The sequence below is a fragment of the Microtus oregoni genome, unplaced genomic scaffold (assembly GCF_018167655.1).
Source record: "Microtus oregoni isolate MIOR12 unplaced genomic scaffold, Mior012 000001F_ref0000356, whole genome shotgun sequence".
Taxonomy (NCBI): domain Eukaryota; kingdom Metazoa; phylum Chordata; class Mammalia; order Rodentia; family Cricetidae; genus Microtus; species Microtus oregoni.
This window is the reverse complement of record NW_024543060.1, coordinates 64294290-64313337: the sequence shown is the minus strand read 5'-3', so window position 1 is coordinate 64313337 and position 19048 is coordinate 64294290. Positions and strand designations below refer to the sequence as shown.

At 43.7% G+C, this 19048-nt stretch overlaps 2 protein-coding genes across 2 annotated transcripts; both read left to right on the top strand.

Moving 5' to 3' along the window:
• The first annotated feature begins 2423 nt into the window (after positions 1 to 2423).
• LOC121461220 (40S ribosomal protein S8-like) lies at positions 2424 to 3116 on the top strand. Its single transcript, XM_041672177.1, has one exon. It carries the CDS (start codon positions 2468 to 2470, stop codon positions 3092 to 3094), a length of 627 nt encoding a protein of 208 aa, XP_041528111.1. The 5' UTR covers positions 2424 to 2467; the 3' UTR covers positions 3095 to 3116.
• A 7570-nt stretch (positions 3117 to 10686) lies between these two features.
• On the top strand, positions 10687 to 18816 carry LOC121463305 (17-beta-hydroxysteroid dehydrogenase type 6). Its single transcript, XM_041675422.1, has 4 exons — positions 10687 to 11008; positions 16064 to 16322; positions 16813 to 16976; positions 18599 to 18816. Exons 1-4 carry the CDS (start codon positions 10696 to 10698, stop codon positions 18814 to 18816), a joined length of 954 nt encoding a protein of 317 aa, XP_041531356.1. The 5' UTR covers positions 10687 to 10695.
• The last annotated feature ends 232 nt before the right edge of the window (positions 18817 to 19048 follow it).

Below are 19048 nucleotides of genomic sequence, written 5' to 3'. Positions count from 1 at the left end.
TCTGGGAGCGTTCTTAGGGCTAAGCCATCTCTCTCTTCTTTCTTTGGAAGCTTGTGGAGAAGGGTCACCAGAAACAGTTTGCTTTCCGCTAGTGGCCTCATTTGCTTTCTGTTGCGGTGATAAACGCTGTGACAAAGAGCAACGTGGGAAGGGAAGGGAGTGTTCTCTCTTACAGCTCAGAGTCCATCATCAAGGGAAGCCAGGGCAGCGCCTCAGGCAGCAACCTGGAGCATGGACCATAGGGGGCGCTGTTTCCTGGCTTGCTCAGCCTGCTCTCTTCCGCAACCCAGGACCACCTGCTCGTAGATGGCACCACCTCCAGTGGACTGGGTCCTCCCACATCAATCACTAAACATGCTAACAGGACAAACTGATGAACGGAATTCTTCAGTTGAGGGTCCCTCTTCCCAGGTAACTCGAGCTTGTGTCAAAATGACAAAAACAGATAGCAAGGCCACCAGCACACTTCAGTTTTCGGTCTCAAGGGTATACTAGTTCCCTAGCCATGGCTTGGTTTGCAGACTCTTAATCACCCGTCCCTTCTAAGAGGTTTCACACTGGCACATTACGTCGATAACATTGTACTGTTTGGACCAAGTGAGCAAGATTTAGCTACCGCCTTGGAGTCGCTGGTAAAGCATTTACATATCAGAGGATGGGAAATAAATGTGACCAAAAACTAAGGGCCTTCTACCTTTCTAGGAGTCCAGTAATGTGGGCCATGTAGCGATATTCCTTCTAAGGTTATTGTGCCTCCCAACACAGTGCTTAGTGGGCCTATTTTGATTTTGTAGGCAGCATATTCTTCACCAAGTGCCACAAAAAGCTTCTAGTTTTTTTAAATTTATTTATTATGTATATAGTGTTCTGGAGACCAGATCTCATTATAGATGGGTGTGAGCCACCATGTGGTTGCTGGGAATTGAACTTAGGACCTCTTGAAGAGCAGTCAGTGCTCTTAACCTCTGAGCCATCTCTCCAGCCCTAGCTCTTACATCTTAAATTAACCCATTTCTATTATTTTATGTGTTGCCACGTAATTCCACATGTCTTATTTCCTCTACGGCTGGCTGGCATCTCACTGACTCGGCCTACTCTCTCTATATTGTCTCTGTTTGGATTTCCTGCCTGGCTTTATTCTGCTAAGCCATTGGCCAAAATATCAACCAATAAAAGCAACACATTTACAGAAGGACTTCCCACATCATATACTGATTCATGGGTTGTGGCCAATGGAATGGCTAAATGGAACATGATGGAAAAATTTGGTGAGTAAGACATTTGGGGAAGTATGTGGGTAGATCTGGAGGACATCTCTTGGTGCAACCACATCCTGTGAATGATTAAAGTCATTGGGAAACTATACCACCACCCAGGCAGGATAGTAAATGGTCCACACATTTCAGTAATGAAAACATGAGTTCCCCCTTCAGATAAGGACTGGGGTCCTTGCCAAGGGTAGAGGAAACACAGAATAGGTATCATAAATAGCAGTGAAGGTCACATGACCAATTACAGACACAAGGCTGGTCATCACTGTCCTGTTTTGCTAAGAATAATGCGTCTTTGGAAGCACACAGCTGGTCAGAGTGCAGAGAACAAAAGTGTCTATGGGGTTCTTGGTCATAAATGAGACTTCTACATCAGATCTCCTTTTCTCAAGGATCAGAAAATATCTTGGAAGAGGAGGCTGAAAGGTTGTGAGAGCCAGACTTCGTGAAATCCCAGGCAAAAACAGTGTCATCTGGACGTGACAGGTTGGCTGCACTCATGAACTTATAGTATCTGTGGTTGCTTGAGCAAGACAGGAGCAAATTCAGGGCAGTCAGCCTCCCAGCTTGGAGTCATAGAGGGGCTCACAAGGCCCTACCCTTGGCGGAGGAGCCATTTGTTGACAGAGGTTTCTGTCCTGCCCAGTTCTGCAACCATTTAGTCCCAAAGAAACACAGAGAGGCCTACATTAATTATAAACTGGTTGGTTTAGTAGCTCAGGCTTCCCTTTAACTAATTCTTAAATTAGCCTATAATCCGTGTCTGTGTTAGCCATGTGGCTTGGTACCTTATCAGTGAGGCGTTCTCATCTTGCTTCCTCTGCAGCTGGGTGACGACTACAGTCTGATTCTTTCCTCTTCCCAGAATTCTCCTGTTCTCTTCGCCCACCTATACTTCCTGTCTGGCTACTGGCCAATCAGCATTTTACTAAAATACAAGTGACAAATCTTTACAAAGCGCAAGACCATTGTCCCACAGCAGCTGTTGATACCTGGTGGTTGCTGGGGAGAAAGAATGATTTTCCTTAAGGGTGTGGCTCTTAAAGATGGTAGGTTGGCCATCCTCCAGGGAACAACCCTACACTGTATGTATATGGGCAGTACTGAGTGGATTCAGTGAGTTATTAAAAAACAAACAGGTTTTAGAAACCGGACCGTGAAGCTTTGCGCTTCCTCTTTCCTGCCAGCGCCGAGCGATGGGCATCTCTCGGGACAACTGGCACAAGCGCCGCAAGACCGGGGGCAAGAGAAAGCCCTACCACAAGAAGCGGAAGTATGAGCTGGGACGGCCTGCGGCTAACACTAAGATTGGCCCTCATCGCATCCACACGGTCCGTGTGCGAGGAGGCAATAAGAAGTACCGTGCCCTAAGATTGGATGTGGGGAACTTTTCCTGGGGATCTGAGTGCTGTACTCGCAAGACAAGGATCATAGACGTCGTCTACAATGCGTCCAATAACGAGCTGGTCCGCACCAAGACTCTGGTCAAGAACTGCATCGTGCTCATTGACAGCACCCCGTACCGACAGTGGTACGAGTCCCACTATGCACTGCCCCTGGGCCGCAAGAAGGGGGCCAAGCTGACTCCTGAGGAGGAAGAAATATTAAACAAAAAACGATCAAAGAAAATTCAGAAGAAATACGATGAAAGGAAAAAGAACGCCAAGATTAGCAGTCTTCTGGAGGAGCAGTTCCAGCAGGGCAAGCTTCTGGCCTGTATCGCCTCAAGACCAGGCCAGTGTGGCAGAGCCGATGGCTATGTGCTAGAAGGCAAGGAGCTGGAGTTCTATCTGAGGAAGATCAAAGCCCGGAAAGGCAAATAAACCATCCATCATAGCTCATGTACTAAAGGTGTTTATTATTCTGTAAAAAAACAAACAAACAAACAAACAACAACAACAACAACGAGGCAGCAGGAGAGAGATTCCTTAGTGGTTAAGAGTGCTTGCTGCACTCCAGAGGACCTGGGTTCAATTCCCTAGCAGCTAACAACTGTCTAACTCCAGTTCCAGGGGATCTGATGCCCTCTTCTGACCTATGCAGCTACCAGGCACATTCACACACATTAAAAATAAATAAATGTTTTAAAAAGGACATGAAGTTGGGAGGAAGGTGAGGCATTGGGGGTAGATCTAGGAGGAATTGGGGGACAGGTAAGGTGTTAATAGGATCAGAACGCTTAGCGTGCTTGTATGAAATCCTCAAATGTTGTAATAGGAGCGGCGGGGCTGCGTTCCTGGCACCCGGCCACCCACACGGCTAGCTTTACCCGAAATAATTACATGGAAACTGTATTCATTTAAACACTGCTTGGCCCATTAGCTCTAGCCCTTACTGGCTAATTCTGATATCCCGATCAACCCATTTCTAATAAACTGTGTAGCACCGGTCTTACCGGGAAAGATTCAGCATGTTTGACCTGGCGGCTTCATCACTTGCATCTGCCCAGGAGAGGGGAGCATGGCCTCTCAGCTCACTTTCTCTTCCTCCCAGCATTCTGTTCTGTTTACTTCTCCCACCTATGTTTTAACCTATGAGGCCAAGAAGTTTCTTTATTACTTAACCAATGACCTTCCTCCACCATTTCCCCTTTTTCTGTATAAACAAAAAGGAAAGGCTTTAACTTTAACATAGCAAAATTACATATAACAAAACAGTTATCAAGCAAGAATTACAGTTACAATATTTATATCTATTTTATCTTTTATCATAACAATGGAAAACTATAACTATAACTATCTATCTATTCTTCAACTCCATCAAAGACTCCAGAAAAATACATTATTACCTAAGCAAACAAAAAGTAAGCAACTTTCAAAACTCTAGAAATGACAGAGACATCGCGCTGCCTGTACAGTCACCCAAAGTTCCTCTATACCGTTGGGGCATCCATCTTCGGCCTACAGGCCCATAGTATCCAGAGATATCAAGAAAACTGAATGGGTTGTGTAAGTAAAATATATTAAACCATATTTCTAAATTTATAGAGCTGGTTTTGAAGTTGGACTCTGGCTCAGTCCCTCTCCAATTCCAAGCCTGTTAGTAAGAGAAAAACCCAGAGTTTCTGGAGTTTCTGTCTCATGTCAAGAGCCATGATATGAGACAGAAAGAAATATGAGTTTAGAAAACATCTTTGCTTTTCTTCATATCTATCATACTTTTCATTGAATATATCTATCATGCCTTTCATTGAATATATATATGTATGTCTATATATGTCTATATGATTAATTTTTAAGTTTTTCACAATGAACAAGGAGTTTTTTCTGAAGTGACATTTGAAGTTTCCAGGAAGAAGATGGGGCCCCACAACAACAACTCTACCTGGTTGATATGATGTCATGATACTGATAGCGCTACTACAAGACCTGTTTTGGGTACCAGCTGCACAAGACGATCCCAACTTGGTTAGCTGAAATGGTGCACATCTTGTACAACATTCTGGCCAGACCTCCACAAAATACTCAGAGACTATTTGCAATTTTAAAAGACATTGATCTTGAAATTTAACCATCATTTTACTTTCACAGGATCCCCCAGGAAGAACGTCGCCCCCATGACAGCTGGAAGTAATTCTAGAGGACGACGTACCCTTTCCCAGTAAAGTTTGCCCCTGGGTTTAGGGACATCATTTAGGGGTTGGGAGGTTGGGGGAGGAATTTTATAAGCTCAGGGATCATTTTGGAAAGAAAAAAAAAGAGGGATGATGGGATAATAGATTTATAATTGTGAGTTACTGTTTTTAGACAAATATATTGGTATCGATTCTTGTATATTGATACAAAGTTAAATTATATTGACTATTGTATGCATGCATGTTTCTACCTCTGTTTAAAACATTTTTTTATGTATTGACATATATTGTATTGATATATATATTGTATATATTTACCATATTGCAGTGTACATTTCTACCTCTGATTAAGATACTTATATAATGTTTGTGTATTGATATATATTTACCATATTGCAATGTATATTTGTACAGTGTTTATATTTGGAGGTCATTATCCTCATTTGTTATACAGTTGTTTATTGTCTTAGTCTTTAAGTTAGATAGATATTGAGAATTATATAGATTAATAGTCATCTAAGTTTGTCATTTATAATTAGACTAATCAGGTTCTTTAGATATATAGAGATTATACTCAGTATAGATAGATAATCTTCAACCTCTTCAAAGAGCTGTAGAAAATGGCCTTTAATCCAACTCAGAGTTTCGTGATAGTGACACACAATTGCTCCTGGCAACACCGCTCTATTCCCGAGAGAATGTTGAGCGCCAAAGACACTCCACCCGCAGGGCTGGAGAGATGGCTCAGTGGTTAAGAGCATTGCCTGCCCTTCCAAAGGTCCTGAGTTCAATTCCCGGCAACCACATGGTGGCTCACAACCATCTGTAAAGAGGTCTAGTGCCCTCTTCTGGCCTGCAGACATGCACACAGACAGAATATTGTATACATAATAAATAAATAAATATTTAAAAAAAAAGACACTCCACCTGGAGCCTTTCTTTTTGGCAGAATTGGCCTTGGGGCAAAGAAATGCCCATACCTCAACCACTGACAGAGATACAGAGCGTGCATCAATGGATAAAACAGGACTGTCATATCCTGCCAAGACAGGGTAAGATAGTTTTGAAAAGTTGCCTGTCTTTGAAAATGGTATGTCAGTTATGTTAGGCCTTAGCCAAAGTTGGTTGCTTCAACGCTGCTAATGTGACTTTGGGTGATTGCCCAGGTAGCTAGTTGTCTCTGTGATTTGTTGCATGTTTTGGAAGTTGTTTTACTGAACTTTCTAATTACCCAGGTAACATTTTTTCCCTTCTCAGATCTTCGATGGGGTTGAAGACTATATAAATGTAGTTACTTTTCTCTCATGACTTGGCCAAGTTATTTATTATACAAGACCTAAGCTAGTTAGAATAGGATATTTGTACTTATTGTATATAATTTCACAGTAGGTTTAGAACTCTCTTACTTAAACAAAAGGGGGAGGTGTTGCGGGAGGTCCTTCTGCTCCTCCAGCCTATAGCCACTGAGATACCAGCCCATTGGGACGTGGTCTCTCTCCCTTTAAAAAAGCGGCCACTTCCCTCTCCTCTCTCTCTTCATTTCCTGCTCCCCCGGCGACTAGACTCCCTGGTTGCGCAGAGGGCTGTTGTCTGGGACGGTGATCTGTAAGTTTTTTCCCCTTTAAATAAATACCACCCTATTAATCATAATTCCAAACTGGTGTGGCATTGTTTGTGACTTACGCCTTCACTCAAAGAACTGATAAAAAATACCACTCAAAAAGACAGTAGCTGTGGCTGGAGACAAAAAAGACACTGAGCTGGGGCTCAGTGGTTAAGAGCATTGCCTGCTCTTCCAAAGGTCCTGAGTTCAATTCCCGGCAACCACATGGTGGCTCACAACCATCTGTAAAGAGGTCTGGTGCCCTCTTCTGGCCTGCAGACATGCACACAGACAGAATATTGTATACATAATAAATAAATATTTAAAAAAAAGACAGTAGCTAGATGTGGTGGTGTTCACATTTAATCTCAGCATTTCGGAGGCACAGAAGCAGGCTTTTGAATTCTGTGAATTCAAAACAAACCTGGTCTACATAATGAGTTCTAGGACAGCCAGAGCTACACAGTGAGACCCTGTTTCAAAAAACTACAAAAAAAGAAAGTGTGTTTTTAGTTGTGTACAGGATAGCTACGTGGAATTATGACGTTGTTATTTTCATATCTATGAAGCAAGGGTTGACTGGTGTCAAGGTGACAAAGGGTAAAATTTTGATAGTTAATCTTTCAGGCTGTCAACTTGATCAGATCTGGAATCAATGAAAAAAAAATGCTTCTGGGCATTTTTGTAAGAGTATTTTCTGGAAGGATTAGTTCAAAGAGGCCGGCCCTCCCCAGAGTGGGTGGCACCTTCTGGTGGAGGCCTAGACACAAAGTCTGAGGGAGAAGCAGTTGATTTTTTTTTTTTTTGCCAGCCTGCCTTACCCCTGTACCAGCGAGAGATGCCATCCTTCATTAACACTGGAACTCTGCTTTCTTGGCTAAAGACCGTAGACTAAAGACCAGAGGCTCTCCAGGAATCCCCGAGGCCTTCTGGGACAGACGGGGACCACTGAGCTGCTGGGTTCTCAGCCTGCCTAACGTTCAGAGAGTCACCACAGAAGGTCAGCACGCGTTGTGTAAGCCAATCTGAACATTCCCTTTGTAACATACATTTTTACTCTACCGATTCTTCTCCTCGAGAGTCCGTGTGTGTGTGTAATGTAATTTGATCTTGTTCTCCTCCGTTCACATCTCTTATTCCTCTCACACTCTATGGATCCCCCTTTCCCTAACAAGCTCCTACTGTGAAGTCTTTTTGGGCAAGAGACCCTCTGAGTTTAATTAGGGTTCCTTGCTTGAGCATGGGTGGGTTACTGACTGCACCATGGACACCTGATTCAGTGGCCACATCAGATCCTGCATTTTCTGCTCTGTTTTCACAGAGGCTGAAGAGTCAACAGAGAATGGACTGAGGTTTTTTGTGTTTTTTAATATATTTTCCTTCTCATTTTTTTTTTACTAAAAATTTCTACCTCCTTCCCTCCTCCCGTTTCCCTCCCCCCTCCCTCTCCAGTCCAAAGAGCAGTCAGGGTTCCCTGTCCTGTGGGAGGTCCAAGGTCCTCCCCCCCTCCATCCAGGTCTTGGATTGAGGTTTATTCGTTCATTTTTGGTTGTTTGGGGTAGGGTCTGGATTTGTAGCCCTGGTTGTCTTCCAACTTGATGTAATCCCCCTGCCTTAGCCTGACTAGTACAGGGATTATAGGCAATCTGCTGCCACACCTGGTTCAAACAAACTGTTTTGTTGATGGTTGTGCATCAGTGCCTCACAGTTTCTGACTGTCTGATTCGTAGTAAATGTTGAATTAATGTTTGTTGAATGAAAATGATGTTTGATCTTACTTAATAATATGTATTATTCCTCTCTCTCTCTCTCTCTCTCTCTCTCTCTCTCTCTCTGTGTGTGTGTGTGTGTGTGTGTGTGTGTGTGTGTGTGTGTGTGTTTCAAGATAGGGTTTCTGACTGTCCTGGACCTCATTCTGTAAACCAGATTGGCCTCTAACACAGAGATCTGTCTGCCTTTGCCTCCTGACTGCTGGGATTAAAGGTGCGTGCCACTACCACCCAGTTATAAGTTTATTTTCTAAGTGGATAAGGGTTGGGGGGAAAAAAAAAGAAAGAAGTACAGAGGGAAACATATACAGAGGTAATGCAAAACCTGTACTTCTGGATGTGGTAGGATGTGGTAGCCAGTCTTTTGTTCCAGCTACGTGGGAGACTGAGAATTATCTGAACCCAGGTGTTCAAGGCCAGCCTGGGCAACGTAGTAAAGTCATTAAAAAACCAGTAAAACCTGTCTTCTGTGGCATACTGGAAACTGCTTGCTAAGATTAAAGAGTAAGCTATAAGAATGAATATGGCAAAGCCAGGTTGTTGTTGGACACCTTTAATACTAGCACTCAGCAGGCGGAGGCTGGCAGATCTCTGTGAGTTCAAAGCTATCCCAATCTGCAGTGAGTTCCAGGACAGCCAGGGATATATAATGAGATCTTGTCTCAAAAAAAAAAAAATTAAAGAAAGGGCTAGAGGGAATGAACTAAGAGAGAGGATGTTGGATCCAGTAACGGGGGAGATTTTATGATGAACTAAGGAATCCGAATTGTGTTGAGTCTTTTCTTGCAGGCATTGTGGGGCGGCTTCATCATGTCTTTGCACCTCCACACTTACCTTTGACCTCTATTCATGGTGATTAGATTCTTTAGCCAACACTTAGAGACTGACAGTAACGGTGGGTAGTTCTTCAGGACTCCACACAGAAACAGGCAAACTAATCTCCCCCTTTTAAGATTTATTTACTAATGCACAGTGTTCTGCCTGCATGTAAATTTTCAGGCCAGAAGAGGGCGCCAGATCTCATTATAGATAATGTGAGCCACCGTATAGATGCTGGGAATTACTCAGGACCTCTGGAAGAGCAGCCAATGTTCTTAACCTCTGTGCCATCTCTCCAGGCCTAAAACTGTTTCTGTAGCTAGCCTGAAAAGCAACGGGCTAATGCATGGCCTCCTGGAACTAGCTCTTGTAGACCAGGCTGGCCTCAAACTCACCGAGATCCGCCTGCCCCTGCCCCCCTCTCCCCCAAGTGCTGGGATGAAAGGCGTGCGCCACCATCGCCCGGTCCTGCATGGCCTTTTCATTCTGACATCACACATCATTATACTTTGTTATTTGTCCCCCTCTTCTTACCACCTTTGTTGGTCCTCTTTCTCCCTGAACAGTTTTTGCTTTCATGTCTCATGCATTTCATTATCTTCTTTGACACAGGGTCTCATGTAACCTCAAACTTTCTAGGTAGTAATTGAGGGTGACGTCAAATGTCTGATCCTCCTGCCTCTACCTCAGGGAGCTGGGGTTACATCTTGTGCCACCACACTTGGCTTATAAGGTGTTGAGCCTCTAACTCAAGGCCCAATACCAATGGAGATACATCCCAGCCAATGAAAGCGATTTCAGCAGCGAAGCAGACTGGTCTGTATTTACAAATATACGTCGTATCTCACACAAGCTATTGGGTCTTCTGATTTTCCCACAAACAAATCCCTGTTTAATTTCCCCTCAACGGCCACTGGAATAGCTTTAATTTTTTAACCTTTATTTATTTTTAAAAGATATTTATTTATTTATTATGTATACAATATTCTGTCTGTGTGTATGCCTGAAGGCCAGAAGAGGGCACCAGACCTCATTACAGATGGTTGTGAGCCACCGTGTGGTTGTTGGGAATCAAACTCAGGACCTTTGGAAGAGAAGGCAATGCTCTTAACCTCTGAGCCATCTCTCCAGCCCTTTAACCTTTATTTTATGTGTGTAGATGTTTCACCTGCCGGCATCATGTGATCCGGTGCCCTCAGAAACCAGAAGCGGGCATTGAATCAGAACCCTGGGACTGGGTTACAAACGGTTGCTAGCTGACGTGGGTGCTGGAAACTGGATCTGCTGGAAGACTCTTAACTGCGGAGCTGCTTCTCCAGCCTCCCCTCCACACCTTTTTTCTTTCTTTGTAGCACATATAACTTTTCTTCTTCTGTCTCTGCAGCCTCTCGCATAGCCTAGGATGGCCTAAAACTTGACATATGGCTAATGCTCTGGCCTCCACCTTTCTGATACCGGAATCATGGTCATGTGCCACGGCACCTGGCGCTGGGTATATACCTTCTGTTAAGGTATCTGACACGCTGCACTGCCCTCTCTCTGGTTTTCTTACTGGCAATCAAGTCCAGGGCTGGTGCAAGTTCTCTTCCACTAAACTATATCCAAAGCCATTTGCCTGACAACATCTATTCTCTTTTCGTTCAAGGATATTCCCTCAAAATGTGGCTCTACCTGGTGACCCTTGTGGGCCTTTACTACCTTCTGCGTTGGTACCGTGAGAGGCAGGTGGTGAGCCATCTCCAAGACAAGCATGTCTTCATCACGGGCTGTGACTCGGGCTTTGGGAACCTGCTGGCCAGACAGCTGGACAGGAGAGGCATGAGGGTGCTGGCTGCGTGTCTGACGGAGAAGGGAGCTGAGGAGCTGAGGAACAAGACATCAGACAGGCTGGATACAGTGATCCTTGATGTCGCCAAGACAGAGAGTATTGTGGCAGCCACTCAGTGGGTGAAGGAGCGTGTTGGGAACAGAGGTACAAAGAAATATTTTCGCTTTTAATTTGTTTAGGCAGGAATATTCCAAGTTTTATAGTGTATACATTCCAAAAACATGTTTTAAAACACTTTGTCACTTGAAGGACTGTAATTTTTTTCCTTCTAAAATAGTCAATATAGTGGTAATTATCTATTTTCATTTTAAAATTCATTTTTTAAAAAAATATTTATTATGTATACAGTGTTCTGTCTGCATGTATGCCTGCACACCAGAAGAGGGCACCAGATCTCATTGTAGACAGTTGTGAGTCACCATGTAGATGCTAGGAAATGAACTCAGGACCTCTGGAAGAGCAGTCAGTGCTCTTAACCTCTGAGCCATCTCTCCAGTTCCTAAAATTCATTCTTTGATAATTCCATGCAGTATATTTTTTTTCATTTTTTTTTTGTCCCCCAACTCCTTCCAGCCCTCTCCCCTAAGCCAACTTCATACTCTTTCTGTCTCCTAAAAATAAAAGCCAAAGGAAAAAGGCGCTGAAAAGCACGGAGCCTGGTGTGTGGTCCTGACTGCTCCTGAGCAGGAGCCTGCCGAGACCGTGTCATTGGTGTCAGCACTGAAGAAAGCTGACTTCTGTCTTGCAACCGCAACCCATGTTGATAGCATCTTGGTTAGCAGTAGGATTTGTGCCCACTTCCCCTTCGTTGTGCAGGGATTTTGTCCAGCTTGAGCTTGTGAAGGTCTTGAACATGCTTCCATAATCTCTGCCTTAAAAAAGCTATTTATAAAAAAAATTAAAAAGCTGGGCGGTGGTGGCACACGCCTTTAATCCCAGCACTCAGGAGGCAGAGACAGGCAGATCTCTGTGAGTTCGAGGCCAGCCTGGTCTACAAGAGCTAGTCTTAGGACAGGCTCCATTGTTACAGAGAAACCCTGTCTCGAAAAACCAAAAATAAAATAAAATAAAAAATAAAAAATGCTATTTATTAGAAAGTTATTGTTTTTTTTTTTAGAATTTCATAGTATGTTTTGATCATATCCATGCCTCTCCTAATCCCTCTCAGATCCATCTTTCCTTTCCTACCCAATTTTGTGTCTTTTCTTTCTTCTTCGTCTTCTTCCACCCATCAAATCCAACTTGTACTCTTTGTATATTTTTGCATGTGCAGCAGAGTATGGTCAATTTACCAGGGGCTACATTCCCAGCAGCTACCAATTGCCGAGGGGTCCTCTGCTAGGGGTATGACTTTGTGCCCACCTCTTCTCACCATGTAGGATTTATGTCTGGTTGAATTTGCACAGATCTTGTGCGTGTCGTCACAACTGCTGTGAGTTCGTACGTGCAGCTCTCCTTGTGTGTGTCGTCACAACAGCTGTGAGTTTGTGCATGTAGCTCTCCTTGTGTGCATGTCGTCACAACCACTGTGAGTCCATGCGTGCAGCTCTCCTTGAGTGTCCTGAATATGCGGTTTTCTCGTGATCATTGCCTCTGGTTCTTACATCCCTTTCCCCCTTCCTCTGTAAGATTCCTGAACCTTGCGGGCAGGAGTAAGATACAGATGTCTCATTTAAGTCTGGGCATTTTGAAGTCTCATTTTCTGTACTTTGATTAGTTATTGGGTCTCTGTATTTATCACTGTCTATGAAAAATGGAAGCTCTTCTGATGAGGGCTGAGAGACGCACTAATCTGTGGGTGAATTGATGGCTCACGAGGGGCCATTTTAACACTAAGTCTGTTTATCAGCATAGTGGTAGGGTCTCCCCTAGGACCTGTGACCCGTGGCCTGATAGCGGTGCCAGGTAAGGGTTTTAATCCAAGCGGAAGATAGGAGTTATCCCTTGACGTTTGTGCCAGTGTTGCTCCATGGGCTGGTCTTGCCAGGCCAGTCACCAGCATGGTTCGCAGGGCTTGTGACTAGGGAAGATTGGTGGTTAGGTTATTTCTCAGATAAGACAGCCTTGATGACTGAGAAGAAGGGCCAGTAGGGGTGCAGTTTCTAGATCAGCACCAGCTCGATCTTTCCGTGTTCTATGACTCAAGAGTGTGTTTTCAGCAACAGAGACTTACTGCCAAGTTAGAATTTCCAGATACATATGGCCTACTGACCCTAAGTCAAGGTGTCGTGACCTTTTGTAGTGTCTCATTTCCTTGAGAATGTTTGCATGTTATACAGAAATGTTACATGGAAAAACGAACTCCATACATTTATAGACAAACTTATTAAATTTTCTAAAAATTTAATTACTGGGGCTGGAGAGATGGCTCAGAGGTTTAGAGCACTGACTGCTCTTCCAAGAGGTCCTGAGTTCAATTCCCAGCCATCTGTAATGAGACCTGGCGCCCCTTTCTGGCATGCGGGCACACATAGAAGGAATGCTGTACACATAATAAATAAAAAAAATTAATTATTTTATGTGTTATGGGTATTTTGCCTTTGTGAATGTCTGTGTACCACTTATGTCCCATGAAGGCTAGAAGAAGGCATTGGATACCCTGGGGCTAGAATAACAGAGTTGTGAAGATCCATGCGGATGCTGGTGATTGAGCCCAGGTCCTCTGGAAGAGTCGCCTCTCCAGCTCCATTAAACAATTCTTTATGTTCAGGAGATTTTTAGATTTCTTTTCTCCTTTGAAACAGTGCCTGGTGAAACCCAGGCGGGGACTATAAGCTTGTACAACCATGCTTGATTTCCCGACCAAAGTTTTAGTTCCACATTCTCCACTACTAAACGTCAAATAATACACATGGTTTTCATTTCTTTCTTTTTTTTTTTGTTTTTTTTTTTTTCGAGACAGGGTTTCTCTGTGGTTTTGGAGCCTGTCCTGGAACTAGCTTTTTGTAGACCAGGCTGGTCTCGAACTCACAGAGATCCGCCTGCCTCTGCCTCCCGGGTGCTGGGATTAAAGGTGTGCGCCACCACCACTTGGCTGATTTTCATTTCTTTAGCTGTTCTTCCAGAAAGTTTGACTGATTATCTAGCTTACCAAGTTCAATTTTTCCTTTAAAATATATTATTTGTTATTATTGTGTGGGGCACGCATGTGCCATGGTGTGCATGTGGGGGTTATTGTCTCCTTCCATCTTTACATGGGCTCCAGGGATCAAACTCAGGTCATCGAGGTTTGCTTGGCAAACTCTTCACCTGCTGAGTCGTCAGTCCAAGATTTTTCTTGTGTTGCTATTATTATTATCTTATTTATTTTTGAGACAGTCTCATGGTATAGCCTTGACTAGCCTGGAAGTCCTACGTAGACCAGGCTAGCCTTGAACTAACAGCATTTCTCCTGCCTCTGCCTCCTGAGTGAGTTTCGTCATTCCTTCTTGAGACTCTTCCATCTAAAATGACTTTCTTCCTGACTGAATACATTTCTTAGAATCTAAAACCCAGACATATTGTCCCCCTGCCCCCCAGAAATACTAAAGTTCACAGTGGTTGAAAACTGCCGTAAGAACTCAAACCAGCAATCCTGGTTCTATTTGTTTTCTCTGGAATATTGCATTCCTTAGGTTTGGTCTGACTTTTAAAAACTTCCCATTGACAGGGACCAAGTGGTGGTATGGGCTTTAATCACAGCGTTTGGGATTAAACGCTGGGCAGAGGCAGGTGGACAAGTAAGTCTGCACAGAGAGTCTCAGGGTAGTCAGGGCCATATAAAGAGAACCTGTCTCAAACACCACACACACGCACACACACACACACACACATGCATGCACACGCATGCACACACACAAATACACACACAAATGCACACACATGCATGCACATACACACGCACACATGCACACACACATGCATGCACACACATGCATGTACACACACATGCATGCACACACACAAATACACACACACAAATACACACACAAATGCACACACATGCATGCACATACACACGCACATATGCATGCACACACATGCATGCACACACATGCATGCACACACACATGCATGCACACACATGCATGCACACACACAAATACACACACACAAATACACACACACAAATACACACACACAAATACACACACATGCATGCACACACACATGCATGCACATACACACGCATACATGCACACATGCATACACCAGAAACAAAAACAAGCAGCAACAAAAACAAAAAAGAAAAACCCAAAAAATCCAACCCCTCCAAACAAAACAAAACAACAATAAAAATAATCTGTCTTAGGGTTACTATTGCTGTGAAATACCATGAGCTTTGGGGAGAAAAGGTATTATTTGGCTTATGTGTTTGTTTGTTTGTTTTTGTTTTTTGCTTTTTAAGACAGGGTTTCTCTGTGGCTTTGGAGCCTGTCCTGGAACTCGCTCTGTAGACCAGGCTGGCCTCGAACTCACAAAGACACGCCTCTGTCTCCCGAGTGCTGGGATTAAAGGCGTGCGTCACCACTGTCCAGCTATTGGCTTATGTTTCAATATCACTATTTAACACTGAAGGAAGTCAGGACAGGGACTCAAACAGAGCAGGATCCTAGAGACAGTAACTGATGCAGAGGCCATGGAGGGATGCTGCTTACTGGCTTCTTCCCATGGCTTGCTTTGCATTCTTTCTTATAGAAACCTGTACTATCAGCCCAGGGATGGCACCACCCCCAATGGGCTGTCCCTGCCCCATCAATCTCTAATTTAAAAAAATGCCTTAAAGCTGGAATTTACCGAGACATTTTCTCAGTTGGGGTTTCCTTATTTCAGATAACCGTAGCTTGTGTCACGTTGACATAAAACTAGCCAGTACAAAAATCCCAAACCCAAACCCCTTTCTACTAATATATTTTATAATTAATATATATGTATATATATTTCCACACACACAGACACACACATATATATATTTCCATATACACACAAACACACATATATTTCCAGACATGGTAGTTCACAGTTGTAATCCCAGCGCTTGGGAGGTTGAAGGATCATTAGTTGCAGGTTGGCCTAGGTTTTGAAAGGAGATCTTATCTCAATTTTATTTTTCTTTTCTCTAGAATTTTTAGTTGTTTATTAGCAGGAAAATTGGCCAATGTAAGTCATTGTTACTTTTATCAGAAATCTAAAGTCTTGATCTACATTCTGTTCTCTTAGGACTCTGGGGTTTGGTTAACAATGCAGCCGTTTTCCCACCAATTTCCTACATTGAGTGGCTGAAACCTGAGGACTACATGTCTGTCTTTCAAGTGAACCTCGTTGGTTTGGCCCAGGTGACTCTGAGCATGCTTTTCCTGGTGAAGAAGGCTCAGGGCAGGATTGTCAATGTCTCCAGTGTTTTGGGAAGAGTCGCTTTTTTTGGAGGATTCTACAGTTGCTCCAAGTATGGCGTTGAAGCATTTTCAGATATACTAAAGTAACCAGCTAACCAACTCTATTAATGATAAAATCAAAAGTCCCCAGAACTTGGCTGCTGCGCGCATCGTACTTTGTGCTCTCACAGACTCAGAGGCAACAGGAAGTCGACTGACTACCACACTGAGTGAAGCCTGAGATAAAGACCTCAAAGTCTGCCCCACAGTGACACACTTCCAACAGAAGGTGTGGCCCAGGTTAGAGGTGTGCCCTCCAGCCTTGAGGTGGGGGTTAAAGGCTGTGTCGTTCATCCTCCTGCCTCCAACAAGGCCACACTTTCTAATAGTGCCACTCTCTATGAGATTATGGGATTATAGATTATGGGGTCCAGTTACATTCAAACTAACACACAGAGAGAGAGAGAGACAGAGACAGAGAGAGAGAGAGAGAGAGAGAGAGAGAGAGAGAGAGACAGACAGAGAGGAACTGAAATAAAATTCATTTTCATCTAAGGAGATGAATTCATTTTCATCCAAGTACTCTCATTTCAGACGTGAGGTTCAAGATTTTGGGGTGAAGGTCAGCATAATTGAACCTGGGAGCTTCAAAACTAGAATGACAGACCCAGAGTTAACCATGGAGAGAAGCAAGAAAGCCTGGGAAGCAGCCCCTGAGCACGTCAGGGAATCCTATGGACAGCAGTTTTTTGACGACTGTAAGTTGTGTGTGTGTGTGTGTGTGTGTGTGTAGGTCTGCATGTGTGTGGGTGTGTTTGCCTGTGTTTGCACATGTGGAGAGCAGAGGAGGAGAACTTTGGGTGTCATCACTCACCCCCACCTTAGTTTTTGAGACAAGGTATCTGAGTGACTTTGGGGCTTGGCAGGCTAGGAAGTCCCAGCATCTATTATCTCCATCCCACCAGTGCCGGAGTTACAGACATGGCCTGGCTTTTCCGTGGGTTCTGGGGCTTTGTCTGGTAAGTATGTTACCTGCAGTACCTCTAATCCCAGAGTTTCTCTTTTGGTAGATATTATAGAGATAATGTGTGTGTTGTATAAGAAAAAGAAAGGAAGACAGGTGGCTTCTGTGGGCATTCTTTGCCATGCACCACATCCTAGGAGTATCGGGCATGGTTCTATTTATATGAAATGCCCAGGCAAATCCATAGATTAGGTGTTGTCTTGGGTTGGGTGGATTGGAGAGAAGAGTGGCTTCAGGGTTATGTGTTTATGTGTGTGTGTGATTGTATGCATATTAATGTATGTATACATTGTGTTTGAACTGGGTCTATATTATGTGTGTGTGTGTGTATGTGGGTGTATATATGTGTGTGTGGTGTCATGTGGTGACCAATCTCAGGGCCACGCATGTTCTAGGCAAGAACTCCACCATTGATCCACATCCCTATCCTACAGGGTTTAAGAATGCAGAAATATTATAAAACTCACATGTGATGGTCACACAACTCTAAACACATTAAAAACCCATGGTTTGTACACTTTAACTGGCTAGATTTTGTGATATATAAATAACTAAAATGCATACATTTACAGGTGAGGGCCAGCAATAGAGCTCAGTTGGTGACGGTGCTTGCGACATAATCCCGAGGACCTGAGTTCAATTCTCAGAGCCGTATAAAGGCGTAGGACAGAATCAACCCCACACAGCTGTCCTCTGACCCCGTGCATGTGATGTATCGTCTGCAGACATATATAAATATACACACGATAAATAAATAATCACATTTGCAGTTGAAAAGAAAATCTGCGTACATTTGTTGAATCAGTCATAGAGCTGAGTTTTACAAATAAAATTTACTGCTGGGCCATGGTGGTGCACGCTTTAATCCCAGCACCTGGGAGGCAGAGACAGGAGGATTTCTGTGAGTTTCAGGCCAGCATGCTCTACAGAGGGAGTTCCAGGACAGCCAGGACTACACAGAGAAACCCTGTCTCAGAAATAAATAAATAAAATAAAATTTACTAAGGCTGGGTGTGTTGGTACACACCTTGAATCCCAGAACTTGGGCGGCAGATCTCTGTGAGTTTGAGGCCACTCTGGTCTACAGAGCAAGTTACAGGACAGCCACGACTACACAGAGAGACCCTGACTCAAATAAACAAGAAAATCCCCAAATGTAATTTCCTAGAATTAAATAAAAGCTAAGGGTTGGTCTTTATGTATGTGGCTAGGGATGACCATACCAGGAAGCAGAGTTCTGCTCTGGAATCCTGGTCCTTGCGAATGTAACTGGAGTTAAGACGTCCATTGAACACGCACAACAAACCCTCAAACGATCCAGAGGAGACTGCTGACCTCCTTCCTCTGTTTCTTTAGTTTACAGAGTCACCAAACAAAACTTGATGATGAGCAACACCAACCTGAACGTTGTCACCGACTGCATGGAGCATGCACTGACTTCTACGTATCCACGCACCCGATACTCTGCTGGCTGGGATGCCCAGTTTATCTTCATCCCTCTATCTTATTTGCCTACGTCACTGGCAGACTACATATTGACCAGATCTAGGCCCAAGCCAGCTCAGGCAGCCTGAAGGATTCCCGTTCAGTGGCTCTTGGAACGAAGAAATTATTTCCATGTCAAGGTTGTTACTTCAAACCCAAGATGTCTGTGCAAATAAGCTTTCTTGCCTAAATCATTTTCCTGGCATTCTTTTCCTTTCCTCCCTGATGTGGGATGCCCCTTTGTATGATGTGAATATGACTGGTTAATTAATAAAGAAAACTGGCTTGGCCTGATAGGCAAAAGAATAGAGGTAGGCAGGG